Consider the following 13,462-nt stretch of genomic DNA (forward strand, 5'->3'; position numbering starts at 1 on the left):
CCCCTTGCTTCTAGAGGATATGGACAAGGTTTGGGGAGGCCACATGAGGGTCACAGCTAATATGTAGGCTTATGTGCAACTGCTTCCCTTTTGAGGGGTGGGGTTGCTAAATGTTACTTGAGTCTGATGAAAACCAAAATTTGTTCTTGATCCAGGTGAATCTGTAGGATTAGAATCTAACTTCCAAGAAATGTTTTTGCTCTGTCCAGCAGTGCAAGTAGAAGCTGGTACAAAGACATCATCCATCTGTTAACTCTAAGATATGTAATTCAGTGGGCTATTTTTTAAAAATTAGATAAGCATGTATACAGGCAGAATATATATAGTTTTTCACTATGCATGGAACACAGCTTGTAGACGACTTTTGTCTGTAACATACCAAATGCTTTCTCCTACTTGTTCTAAATTCAGACTTACAAATATAGGCACTGATGTTGAATCCTAGTCCCGCTGAAGGCAGTGACAGAATTAATTCTGGTTTCAACAAGTTCAAGATTTTTCTTTTTTTAAAAAAAGGAAAAAAAGCAGCAGAAGAGAATGTTATAAAGAATGGCCCATTAGTGTATTTTCATGCATTTAAAAGTTTAAGCAAGATACAAAGTCATTATCTGAATTTATTTTCTGCTACTAAATGTAACATTTTCAAGTAACTGTAAAAATCTGCCAAGCTTTATCTTATCAATAACACAGATTAAATACCAGCAACTCACATCAGCTGCCAATGTTGAATAGCACTGTTCACGATCCCTACTCATTGTCTAAATACAAGCCCTTACAAACTTAAGGGCAGGAGCTTTATCAGGCTAATGGGGAAAAAGGTGCAGGGCTGTTTAAGGCTCCTTCATTCTCTTGGGCAAGAAGAGAAGGAACATCAGAAGCAGATGATTCAGTTAAGTCACCGAGCTCTGCAGACTGCAGTAGGATTACGTGAATCATGCCTACCGAGCCTGAGCTTTCCGTTCAAACTCAGATTACTCACACCGCCAACCCCAGGATTAGCACAGGGCTAATTCTTCATGCATCAGACTTTGTGCTAATGACCTTTCTTGTAGGGAAGAAGCCTTTGCAACTTCTCAATATCAGACTAAGCTGCAGCAGAATTTCCCTGAAGTGCACCTCAGTAAACCAGTGACCCAGTTAGATAAATTAGGAAGTTTGGCAGGAGCAAAACAACCAGTGTTGTTTATATCACAGTAGCCATCTCATTTCTTAATAAGCCAGTAATCAGAATGAATTACTAGAAAACATCTCTTAAGAAAAATTGGAGAACCGAGATTGGAAATCCTGGAGTTGACCACAATGTTCCACTTGCCTCTAAAGAAAGGTTGATGAAAGTCCAGTGATAGGTTGGGCACAGCAATCACAAAATGATAGTAGTCATCTACAATACGAGAAGAGTGAAACTTTGGAACCATGATGTGCCTTATTATTGTATGCAGGTATTTGGCCAAGCTATGCAGTATTCCTTGTACAAAGAAAGAAGCAGAGCCAATTTTTTCACAGGACTAGAACTAAGTCTGTTTTTATTTTATACGTCACTAACTACCTAGGTAGTTTCATGTCAAACTTCTAAATTACACAAACCTTTTTCCCATGGAGTTTTGCTATGTCATCTTCAGGTACTGGATATGGATCCACTATCAGGGCTGGGAAGAAGGTAGTGCTGGGGACCTCACAGTTCTGAGCGGTCTTTGCACAATGAAATATCTGCACATCCTAGCTCAGCACTTCTGGGCACCTCCACCTCTGCTTCCTTAGCTGTCCTGTTTTCCAAGGAAGCCCTAGAATTCCTCTTTTATTGAGGAATATTTCCTTTGTACTCTAGGACCATACTGTCTACATACGTGTGGCAAACCTGTTTGTACAAGGCGAATACCTTCCACACATTTTCCAGCATTTTGCAGAAGAAAGCCTGGAATTTTCTATATATCTCATATGAATAAGAAAAATTAAGAACCCAAACAATTATTTTTCTGTCTTCCTTATATTTTGATTTTCTCATCTTCTGCCCTAAATTATTGTTCTAATGGGTGCCAAGCCAAATCAACCCCAAGGCAGATGGTCTTACGTGCTTTGACAGTGTGCTTTGCCCTCCATAAAGTGCCATCTGCCTGCTTATCTTTTGTCAGCTCAACTAATACCGTTTCTCTGAGAGACAAAAGAGGACAAGTTTGCACATCACTGGTTCTGCCTCTGCCTCCAGCCTGACCAACTCATAGTTGATACTAAGAAATTTAACATATTCCATTTGTTAGTGACAGAGGAACTCCTTAAAGCTAATGACTATCTTCCCTTTCATTTACATGTAGATACAATCTACTAGCATAGACACAAGTATGCAAGTGACACATTAATGGAGCTGTTTTTTACAAATGGTCAAGGTAAATGAACAGTGTAACAGAACTTAATACACATTTTAACTGTTAGGTAACTAACAGTTCATTTAAGCAGCTTGTTTGCAGAGGGTATCTACAGAAGTGGTAGTCCTGCTTCCTCGAGTGTGGTCATGGCTTTGGGCAAACAATCATTATAGGCTTGGTACTCACATTTGGAGGCCAACTCCCTTTCCTCTAAAGTCAGCTTTCTGTCTGAAGATAGGAACTGATTATCCTCTCTGAGTAACTTGTAGGTTGCAAATAAAGGGTTTATCAGATTAGCATTAGCAGCACTGACATTGTGACTTCAAGCCATCACAACAATATAGAGTCATGGAAGCTGGAATTAGTTTTTGAAGGGGAAAAAGTACCAGTTCAATACTGTTAGCAAAGCCCATATAGTTATATAGAATAGATGAAATGCAGAGAAGGAGTTCTTGCCCTTGCCTCTGTCACCTCCTATTTCGAAAGCAAGAGATCTTGAGCTTGCATTAACCCAGTCAGAAAGTATATCCAGGTGACAGCAAGGTAAAGTGTCCTGAATGTGAACTGCAGTATTTTATTGCAGGACAAATAGCTCTTAATAACATATAAAATACAAATGAAGGCAGATCTTTTGACAGGCAGGTCACTTTTGATGTAGATATGAAACAAGACATCGTAACAGCACTAGTTTACATTACAAGACATCTTCCATCACAAATCCTTGTCCTAGCCAAGTCCTCAAATCTCTCAAACAGCATATATTTGAGAGTGCCTCCAGGCCAGGCTCATGTGAGAGGACATCCCTAGACATTTCAGGGGGTGATGCCCCAATACACATATATGTAGTCATATACACTCTTTGTGCTGTTGAATGAAATAATACCATTCCAGCTGTGGCAGAAGTTGAAGATCCAGAACAACAGTTATTGTAGGATAGATATATTGAAGCCAGCACTATCTCATCAGCCTGCTACCTGAACGACCAGGCTGCTATTTTTAGGCATGCTTTAGCTGGCATCTATGAATTTAGAAGCAACTTACTGTCTTTCTCTGAAAATTCAGTTATTTGTAGAAAGTTTTTTCCACTTACTTTACTGAGTTGGGTTGTCTGTGGCAGAACCCCACGACAACTGGTATTGTTACCTTCGCTTTCAACTTTCATCCAGGAACTTGACAGATCAGAGTTCTCCGTAGTGATAGAGAGTTTTGAGTGGGAGGTTCATTGAGATCAGTAGTCTCCAAAATGGAGTGTAGGAAGAAAATATGTAATACAATTTTTTAAAATAATAAAATAAAATGAAAACTAAACAAAAGTAAATAAACAGTATTACAAATAAAAAGGAAAATTAAAAAATTATAATGTAAAAATATACTAGTACAGTAGAACAAGTATATAATTTATAAATTAATAAATTGGGGTCCATGCTTAAAATTTTTAAATGATGGGGTATGTGATGAAAAAGGTTTGGAGTTCGCTGAACCGGATTATCTCAAGGGGGCCCCTTCCACCCAACATTTCTGTATTACGCACTGTGTTTTGGTATTAAGTCTATATACCAATGTTTTATTACTCCCATCCTTAATTTGACACAGCTATATATAATCAACAAGAATGTAGAGTTTTTACATTCTGGTTTCTGCTTCAGACAAATAGTCCAACATTAATAAAATCTTGCATTAATCAGAAAATCTTTCAAAACTGGAGCCAGTTGTTTTAGATAACTTCTTCCTGTGAAGAACCAGAACTATGTGGTAGACATGTTTGCACCCTTAGCCAAATGTTATGTTAAGATAAAATACATTAAACACATCTGGGCCTTAAAAGAAATGCAATTACACAGGATTTACTGCCCAAATTACAGCATTCATGGAAACTTTATTTATGATTACAAATACTGTTATGCACCCTTTAGAGAGTATCACTATTGTACAGGTCTTTTTATCACAGCCCAGATTCTGTGCAAGTGTGTCAAAGTAAAGTGATTGTTTTAATAGCATACATACACAACATACAAAACTGTAAACAAAAGAACAGCTGCATTCCAGTGTGTATCAGACTCCATTCCATGGTATAAACGAGCCGCGGAAAAAAAAGTCTTTTGGCACTTCAGGTGTTAATGAACAAGCTTTTAATATAAAGTATTTTAGAGAAGCTTACATACTCTTTAAAGTGGTCTTATAAGATCCTAACTAGTACAAAACTATGCTGCTTGCAGCAGTTTTGAAGTTAAGTTCTATATTAACTACAGCTTTCACTGAAGATATTCTTCGAAAGATGCCATAATATCTCTCTGCAGATTCACATCAATTAGCCAAGCCATCTGCAAGAAAGCAAGTTAGTGTCTTTTCATAGCAATCAGACATTAATGAATACTATGGAGGTAAAATATTTAATAAGGATTTAAGAAAAAACTATAAGGCATCTTCTAAAAAAATATATGCCTTCTCTGTTATTACAAGTTTGAGTGTGCCTGCTGTTGAAGTCCTCTCATGAATTAAGAAATGTTTATTCTAAAAAAAGGTAGCAATTAAAAAGCAGTCATTACCTACACCAATAAATAGAGTTAGTTTTAAAAAGGCTCAGGTTTGATATTTCAGATCAGAACAGTATGACTAGCACTTTTGTTGACATGGAACATGTTAAAGAGGATAGGCAGCTTGCAAGACTCAAGGTTTGAAACTATTTAGAAGGCCTATATAATATTTTATATATATTATATAAATATATAAATATTATAAATATATATTTTAATATAAAATATGTCTATCTAGAAGGCATAAATAATATTTTATTATTTACAATTTTAGTTTACCACACAATTTTTCTAAGCTTATAGGAGTAACAGGACCAAGCAGATAGCTTTTCATAGTACATCACTTGAAAACATACTTTGAGTTTCCTATTTCATTTTCTGGACTAATTCTTCAGGTAGTGTAGTTCTGTTGTTTTCAATTATTCAGATCCTTTGAAGTTAGGACCTGACTTAATATTTATTTATTCTCTACTTGAGTTGAAAAAAAATCAGGTAGCAAGAGTCAGCAACTTACTGCTTCTTTCCTCCTGCGTTCTTGTTCCATTTTTCTAGCCAAGTTACGGTCTTGATCAAGAATATGTTGTTGAGCTTCGGGCAGTTGTTTGTTCTTTTGCATTTCTTTTTCAAGCTCACAGTCTGTTGCAGCCATGGCATCCAATCCTGTACTTTCATGGCCCCTTTAAAGACATGAAAAGAAATCAGTGGAGGATAAAAATTGTCCTTTTTCTTCATAAGAACATTTTGCACCTGATAGAATTCTGCAAATAATTTAAATCAGTGCATAGCACTCAAGCCGTGATTCTGTTCCACACGTTGTTTCATGGTAATTTCCCTTCATAAGATGTATGTGCCTGCAGTTGTTGGGCTGTAGTAGGTTCAGGTTTCCTGTGTCCCATTTCCAATCTCTATGCATGTGGGATTTATAGACACGCTACACAAAACCTACATACGCTGTCTTTGAAATTCTTACTTCTCTGTTACTTTCTTGGCCCATAATGTTTTTCTTCTACCTTCTTCCTCCTCAAGTAGTTATTTAAGGTATATTTCACTGACTTCAGGCAAACACCTGTAATGTCTTGTTCCATAGAGCTACATGCCTGGTTTTCTCTTCAGAGACACCAGCTGAAGGTGCCTGGACTGCACTCTTTGTTGAAAACCAGGAGCGTACTCTTAAGTCTCTCAAATGCTCTGACTTGAGATAATAAGAGATTAAATATTAAAATAGTACACTCCAAAAAATTAACCTGTTCTAATACAGCCAGCAATGGGCAGGAGCAGGAGAATTTAGGAACCAGTTCAGACTTATCTTTCACAGGGTCAAATAGACAAGAAAAAAAATCAATACTACTGAAGAGGGAACTATTACAGAGCTTCCAAAAGGTGGCAAACAAAATTCAGGATATTATTTCAAAGCAGTAATTAGTAGGCTGTCACTTATCCCACTCAGCATAACCATATAGCTCAGACTGGGATACACAAATGGGCACTCCCTAAAAGAGGGACTGCAAACAGCTAGGGAAGAATACTACAGCAGGGGCTTATGTAATATGCTTCTCTACAGCAATGCAAAGAACTCTGCTGCCAAAAGTGGTGTGCACTGGAACCCCTTTAGCCATGTTAACACCGTGTTCTTGAAGACTAGATTATCCTATATCCCATTAGGGCAGCAGTAAGATGAGGATATTCCTGGCTACAGGTATAGGAGAAATAATATATTGAGGACAAATACGAATTCTGGTCATGACCAGAGGAATTGAGTGTTCTAGGGGACAAAAAACCTCCCATCCTAACACCCAAACAAAACCCAAACAATTTCTTCCCCCCCCCCCAGAAATCCAAAACCAAAACAGAAATCAAACTAACAACAACAATGAAAAAAGAAATTCCCAAGAAGTTTATTTAACTGCTGAAATAATACTAATTTGATAGGAAAAAGCTGCTTTTTGCATTTTGGATGTGCTCTTGTGCTTGGAGTGGTACAGCTCCATGACTTCGTCTGATATGTGGCCATTACCTAACCCAAAACACTCGTTTTAATAACTAACCCACCCAGTAGCATACAAGCACAAAACAGAATAATATTTAAATGTGTTACAAACCTTTTTTTCCCCTGTGGAATGTTTTGCAGTTCCATCTCAGATTGCACCAGAGGCCTTTTTACCTCTGGCACTTGCCCACTCTTCTTTAACACTGCTTCTCTGAACTGTTTGAAGCTCTCAGCAGATGCTTTTATTGGAGCTGGAGGCTTCATTGTTTTACACAGGCTTATCCAGGAATCTATATTCTTAAATCCTGTATCCTGAAGTTATTAGAAAAAGGAAAACAGAGCAGAAGCAAAAATATGGTACCACTACTAACATCCATTACCTGCTCAGTTCTTACATTAGCAAAAATTTTTTTTACTAGCTCTATTTGGAAATATCTACAACAAAATAGCCTTCCTTTGGTAGGACATTAGTGCTAATATAACAGTCTGAACAGGCTTAGATATATTTTCTCATCCACTCTGAGATTCTTTAGCAATATGCTAAAAATTGTTAGTATTTATATCTATTCTTACACTTCAAGTCTGCCTCTCTTTTTTCATTTCAGAAAATAGGAATTCACAAGGCTGAGTTTACACAAGGTCCATTGACAATGTTTTAATACAGAAAACATCCACCTACTCTCTATATGTAATCCTTACATAGCAATAGTTTTGCATTAGGCTTGTGGGTTTTGTTTGTTTTAAATACCCATGTTACCCCATTTCCTCTGTGGCATTTTCTTCACAGCAGAAAACAGCATAAAAGCAGTATTATTAAGAAATCCTGCTTCTAGCAGAAGGTCATGTGTTTATGAAGGAAATACATATTTTTGGAATTGAATTCAATATGTTAGTTAATAGCTCTCTGAAACCTAAGTGCCTAAAGAAAAATTCTAGAAACATTTTAGCTCAATAGATTATAGAGAAAACTTTTTTGGTCTGTTAGCTAAAATGATCTATTATTAGTAATTCTGATTTAATGTTTTCAAATAGCTAATTACCAGAGAAGAATTTAACAGATAAGAAAATTTCTCTGTTCTTCCACTTAAGATAAACAAATATTTCTTAGCATACAGTTTAAGTTAACTTTTATAAATATATTTAGTCATTAAAAGTGCTTTGTCTTATTTCAGAACAGGTTTTTCAATAGTACCCAAGACTATATTCCACACTACTCTTATTTTTGTTACCAGATCAGCAAGGGAAAGCACACTAATAACTTGGATATAAGAACTAGATAATATTAAAACTAAATGAAACAAGCCATATTTTTATATGACAACATGGATATGTTATTTTATATATGTCTCATGTACCTTCTGAAATGCCTAGAGTCTATAGATTTGTTTGGTTTTAGCACTAAAAATCAGATAAATCTGTACAGGTTATAACGGTGCCTGAGACATATCACACACTAAATATTCTAATTGTAAAAGAACAGATTTTTAGAGAAGATCCTAAGTCAGGAAGTTACTCAACCTAGTAAGTAAACTCACCCTCCTCTCAAATAGAACTTGAGCAACACTTACCTTTTTTGGAAGAAGTTCAGATTTTGGCTCTAGTATGTTTTTATCATTAGGTTTATCATCAGGTGTATAATGACCTGATAGAAGAATAAAAAAAGGCTTTTCACTCAAGTTGATTTTATGGATATGTTTCCCTCAAAATTAAATGATAAAACTTCAGTCATTCCAGGAATGACTTATAAACTTACACTGCAGTTTACTATTATTTGGTTCAGAATGACAGAAATTCTCCCAAACATTTCCTAAGATTAAGTTGAACTGGATCACTTCTCTCCACTTTTGGGCAGGGAAAGGGATAGTTAGCTCAGCTATAGATGAGAAATTAACTCCTGGTTGATTCTAGGAAAGGTCCCAGTGGAACACCCAATAAGTTTGATCAGAAAGTCTCAACGCAGCACTTTGCCATTTGCCTCCTCCCCTTTTCCTCCCAACCCTCTTTCCCTTTGATTCTAGTATTATTTAAGGGTACCTCATTCATTATGTAAACTCATTTTGCCTAAAGCTCTCAACCCTATTTACTTCTTTGGTTTTTTTAAACAAAGCAAATAGGTCAGCCAGCAAAGGCTAGTCATCACATTTCCAGTAGCCTAGAGGATGCACAAAGGCTCCATGCTGTTACCTCTTTATTATTTGAGGGGAAAAAAACCTAAACACTTTTTCAAACCAGATATAAACACCACAGATATTTTATGTCATTCAGCAATGACCCTCTACTGCAGTTTGAGATGTTTCAGTAATTACGTAAATGCTTAATAAGAAACTTAAGGTAACATGTTGGCATATTTTTATTATGCAAAGGAGAAGTCTCTGGATGCTTGGATCCAGAATTCTAAAGGCAAAGTATCAAACCCTCACTCAGTTTGTCATAAATGGTGTTTTCAGAAAGACCTCATAGCCTCAAAACTTTTTAATTGAAAATGATTAACTAAAGCCACAGACCAAGCAGAGCTGCTGCAAGTTGGAACAAAGTGAGGGGCAGTACATTGGTGTGTCAAGACCATGAAAATGCTGAAGAGAACACCACAGAAAATTAAATTTCCAGTTTTAGAACTGCTTTAATACAATTCAAATAACTCTTTTAATTTTTGCCAAAGAATAATGCTAGTTAATCAGTGAGCAGACTATGCCTTTTAATTCATCATTTTCAGAAGCTTGTTCTGTCCCCTGTCTAAACCTATAGAAGTAGGCTGGAGGGACAAGGGGGTAAAGGAGCAACCAAAACAATCATGTCTGGTAACACTGGACTCGTAGCAGGGATATTCAGTTCAATTCTTTAGTTTGAAAGATGTATGAAGTATAGAATGCAGTTTTCAGAGGGCCTATGTTCTTGTAATAATTGCAAGTTTGTTTCATGGTGGAAGTCTGTTTGACATTAATTTACTGTCAGACCCTTGTACCAAAAGCCAGAGATAATTCAAAATACTCCATGAAGCTCCAGCAGAAGATATTTTAAAGTCCAGTGAAGTTCAACAGATTGAAGCATCAGTTCTCAGACTTCCTTCTTTTATTACTATCCATACTACTAAATTCCTACATCAAAAAGTAATTTGTTTTATACATTTTAACAGAGAACAAGAACCAAACATCCATTTAACTTTTTTTTTTAAAGCAGCAAATCAAAAAGAAAGAGCAAGGGAAAACATCACTCCCTCCATTATTCTGGATAATTACAGGTTGTAATTTGTTTGTACAGATTGTACAAACTGATTAATGTACAAGTTCTCAGCATTTTATTTCTTTAAACTAGGTTCATATACATTTGAACTTTGCACTCTTCATATCAATTACTGTTTTTATTATGACGCTACATACTTTGTTTTTGACTTAAGGATATTGAATCAGCAGTTCTCACATTGGCCTTGTTTTGAAGTTTATTTGATTTGTCTAGGTGTCTTGTTTGCTCAGCTTGTTTACTCCAGTCAGCGCTGTCAACCTGGGAGATTGTGTTGGATACCTAGAAGAGAAGCTAGACTTCAAAATATGTTCTTCAAAATGTGTCTTTAGCATATGTGGATTCTTATTATACAGCATCAGGATTAAAGGTATTTTTTCCTCTGTGCAGTAATCCCTTGAACTGAGGGAGGTGTTGCAGAAACCTGAGTCATAATATACACTTCTTGCTATCTTGGACAGTGGATGCCAATGGGAAAGGGTGAGCTGCTTTTCTTCCTTACTTACAGGATACATTCTTGTACTCCTAAATTCAAGAGGTGGTTTCTATTAATTTCTGAAAACAAAAGCCAGTACAGCCTCGCCAAAGCAGGTAAATTTTCAACCATGTTGAGAAAGACCATTAAACACCTTAACATGGAATAGATCATGCTGCAGTAACATCACTAACTCCCTTTGTTACACAGAGGCCCTTCTAACCAGGATACTCTCCAAGAACATGTTGAGATAGAAATTAACAGTGACTAAATATTTCACAACCTCATCTGAAAGCCCCAGTTTCCATAGCTTTAGGAAAAGGAATAAAAAGCAACACACTTTTCCAGTATAGCCTCTAGAGCCTTCACAGTATTACTGAGTTTGTGAAATTGATATTTGTAGAAAAACATCTATTATAAGCTGCCTGTCTGTTTTGTGAAGCTGTAGGTTTACAGGGTGGACTTTTAGCCTGTAAGCATGCAAGGGTTACTTAAGTCCAAGCTATAGCCCTAAAAAGAAATAAAATAAGCTTTATAGTACACCATAAACTTGATTGGTCAAACTTTCCTTTTGTGTTGCAGCCAACAGGCAATGAAGTAACACCCTGTTAAAGGATAAGAATCACTTTGTTAGTAGAGTTTTAGAAAACTTTTGTTCTAAACCTGAAATGGCCTTCGTCACATCACATTCAAGCCAGAAGTACTATATTATATCTTATTTAAAGGAGTAAAAACATGCTTTAAAGACATTATTTGAAATGAATTCATTGGAGAGAAGCACATATTCACCTCTGGAAGAGCATGTCTGGACTGAGTGACAAAAGACTGATTTGTCTTTGGAGTACTCTGAGGAGTTTGCTGGTCTGCAGCATCATACGGAACACAAACAGCTGAGATTACACCTGAGAAAGAAGTAGAGTATGATTTTCCCCTATCATACAAAGTGCAGTCCTACATCTCAAAATTAGGTCACTGTTTAGATCTGTGGATTAACTTAGTATGAAGATATGTATGCTAGCTGCACAATTTAAGAGTTATTTTTAATCAGATTTTAATTGATTTCTCAGTTAATCAGCTACTAGCTCAAGCTGTCTTTTACCAAAACCTCAGAAGTGTCTGATGTTATTAGACCTTTTGAAATGAGGGAGGGAAAAGCAAAGCTCCTTGGATCAAGTTCCTAAGCAACTTCATGTATTTGATATGTCTAGACAACAGCAATCAATTTAGAGGACCTATGGCACCAAGTCTTAAATTCAGCTAACAGGCATTTCAGACCTGACCTTGAGTAGTGGTGATGGGTTTAAGCATCTAATTCCTGCCTTAAGGTGTTCAGCACTTCCTGTAACTCTGGGTTCATTAAGGTATCCTTTTCCATCTGAACACCTCCTCCTGTTTGAATACTACTCCATCCCACCACAATCTGAAACTCTAGCCAATCCTCAGTGCTGCCATGCTTTAATTTACATCATGCTCTTTGCAATCCGTACCCTGCAAGAATTTTTTCTCATATCCACTTGATAGCCTCCAAAATTCCAAGATAAACTTATTGGGCATTACAGGCATCCTGGCACCCATTCTTCCCTCGGCAGTCAAATATAGCCATAAAGGTGTTACCTGAGGGAGAGAAGGCATTTTGTTCTGGTGGCTTAAGTGATCTATTCTGTAAAGGCTGGAGCCTCTGCTGTACATTGGGAGGTGGCTGCTGCAGATCAGATGATCGGTGATTTTGCAAGCTACTAGTAACAGATGAGTGCTGTGCTTGCAGAACAGCATTGCAGGATGTCCTCTGTAAACAAAGTGGTATTCTCTATAAAGAGGTTATGGTAGTTAATACAGTCAAATCTTCTTAATAGTGTTTTGATCCCCTTTCCCCACCACTGCTCCCATTTCCACTATCAGATTCAGTAGTCCTTGTATTGTGATACTTATCCAGCATTTTTTTAAGAGTTTAGATGACAGAGACATGAGGTAAAATGCACTCTCTTGGTTGACAGATACAGAAAACCCCTGAGAACAAAATGTAATGTGAGGATTTGAAGTGTGATATTTGTTGTTACTCAGAAAGTCAGTTAGGGGCTGTTACAACTGACCAAGCTGAAGCTTATTTCGTGGATCCTGTTTTCTCAAGTTTATTGCTGTCATTCTGTCACTGCAGAGGCTGCTCTTCTTAAGCAAAAAAAGTGTGTTGCATAATTCCTCTTTTCAGTCTTTGCTTATGAAGATGTAGAAGGAGCAGCTGAATAATAAATTTGCAGCCTACTTTCCTGTACTTTAAGGGAAAGCAAACCTATTGCAAAAAGAATGAAGGCTTTGCCGTGATCTTGCTTTGAAATTCAAGGTCTGTCTTTGGCAGCTTGAAGGCAAATTGTAAAAGGCAGTTAAACCTGACAAGAAATAACACCCAATGTATATACAGGAATAGAGCAATTCAATGTAAGAGGCACTAAAAATTATTTCTGGATAAAACTGCTGATGGCTATAATACCATAGTAATAAGCAATATTAAAGTATCCTGAAAATAAGTGATATACTGTACAATTTATTTATTTTCAGATGTAGAAGTGAGGTTGTTCATAAAGAAAAAACATTTAAGTGAGGCTTGCACTGTTTATTGGCTCATGGATGCTCAAAGATCAATTTGGAGAGGATTTGACTTTTTTAGGGGTTTGTGGGTAGCATTCTCCCTCTCTCCTTCACCCTACACACAATGACCACAAGGATTATAAAAGGTAAAACCCTCAGGAGTTCTCCCATGACATCAGTTTATATACAAATGCATAAATTATTTTAAAAAACCAGCAGATTTGACATCTTCATATAACTCAGTCCTACAGAACAAATAACATTCAAGCCATATTCATTATTTCCT

At 36.6% G+C, this 13,462-nt stretch overlaps 1 protein-coding gene and 1 long non-coding RNA gene across 14 annotated transcripts in view; one reads left to right on the forward strand and one right to left on the reverse strand.

The window, feature by feature from the left end:
* LOC135418911 (uncharacterized) overlaps positions 1-13,462 on the forward strand; it is a 44,369-nt gene that overhangs the window by 19,265 nt on the left and 11,642 nt on the right. For all 3 annotated transcript variants that reach the window (XR_010432735.1, XR_010432734.1, XR_010432733.1), the window contains exon 3: positions 10,509-10,598. This is a non-coding gene — a long non-coding RNA (uncharacterized LOC135418911). The remainder of the gene's footprint in view (positions 1-10,508; positions 10,599-13,462) is intronic.
* The window catches only part of BRDT (bromodomain testis associated), a 50,940-nt gene continuing 41,950 nt past the window's right edge, over positions 4,473-13,462 (reverse strand). For 10 of the 11 annotated variants that reach the window (XM_064664743.1, XM_064664740.1, XM_064664738.1 and 7 more), the window contains 7 exons: positions 12,208-12,400; positions 11,383-11,495; positions 10,259-10,400; positions 8,450-8,523; positions 6,994-7,193; positions 5,409-5,571; positions 4,473-4,681 (listed from right to left, as the gene is read on the reverse strand). In XM_064664743.1, coding sequence (XP_064520813.1) covers positions 4,613-4,681; positions 5,409-5,571; positions 6,994-7,193; positions 8,450-8,523; positions 10,259-10,400; positions 11,383-11,495; positions 12,208-12,400 — 954 coding nt within the window. In that variant the 3' untranslated portion in view covers positions 4,473-4,612. The remainder of the gene's footprint in view (positions 4,682-5,408; positions 5,572-6,993; positions 7,194-8,449; positions 8,524-10,258; positions 10,401-11,382; positions 11,496-12,207; positions 12,401-13,462) is intronic. The other variant, XM_064664741.1, reaches the window with a different exon arrangement.

The sequence above is a fragment of the Pseudopipra pipra genome, chromosome 9 (genome assembly GCF_036250125.1).
Source record: "Pseudopipra pipra isolate bDixPip1 chromosome 9, bDixPip1.hap1, whole genome shotgun sequence".
Taxonomy (NCBI): domain Eukaryota; kingdom Metazoa; phylum Chordata; class Aves; order Passeriformes; family Pipridae; genus Pseudopipra; species Pseudopipra pipra.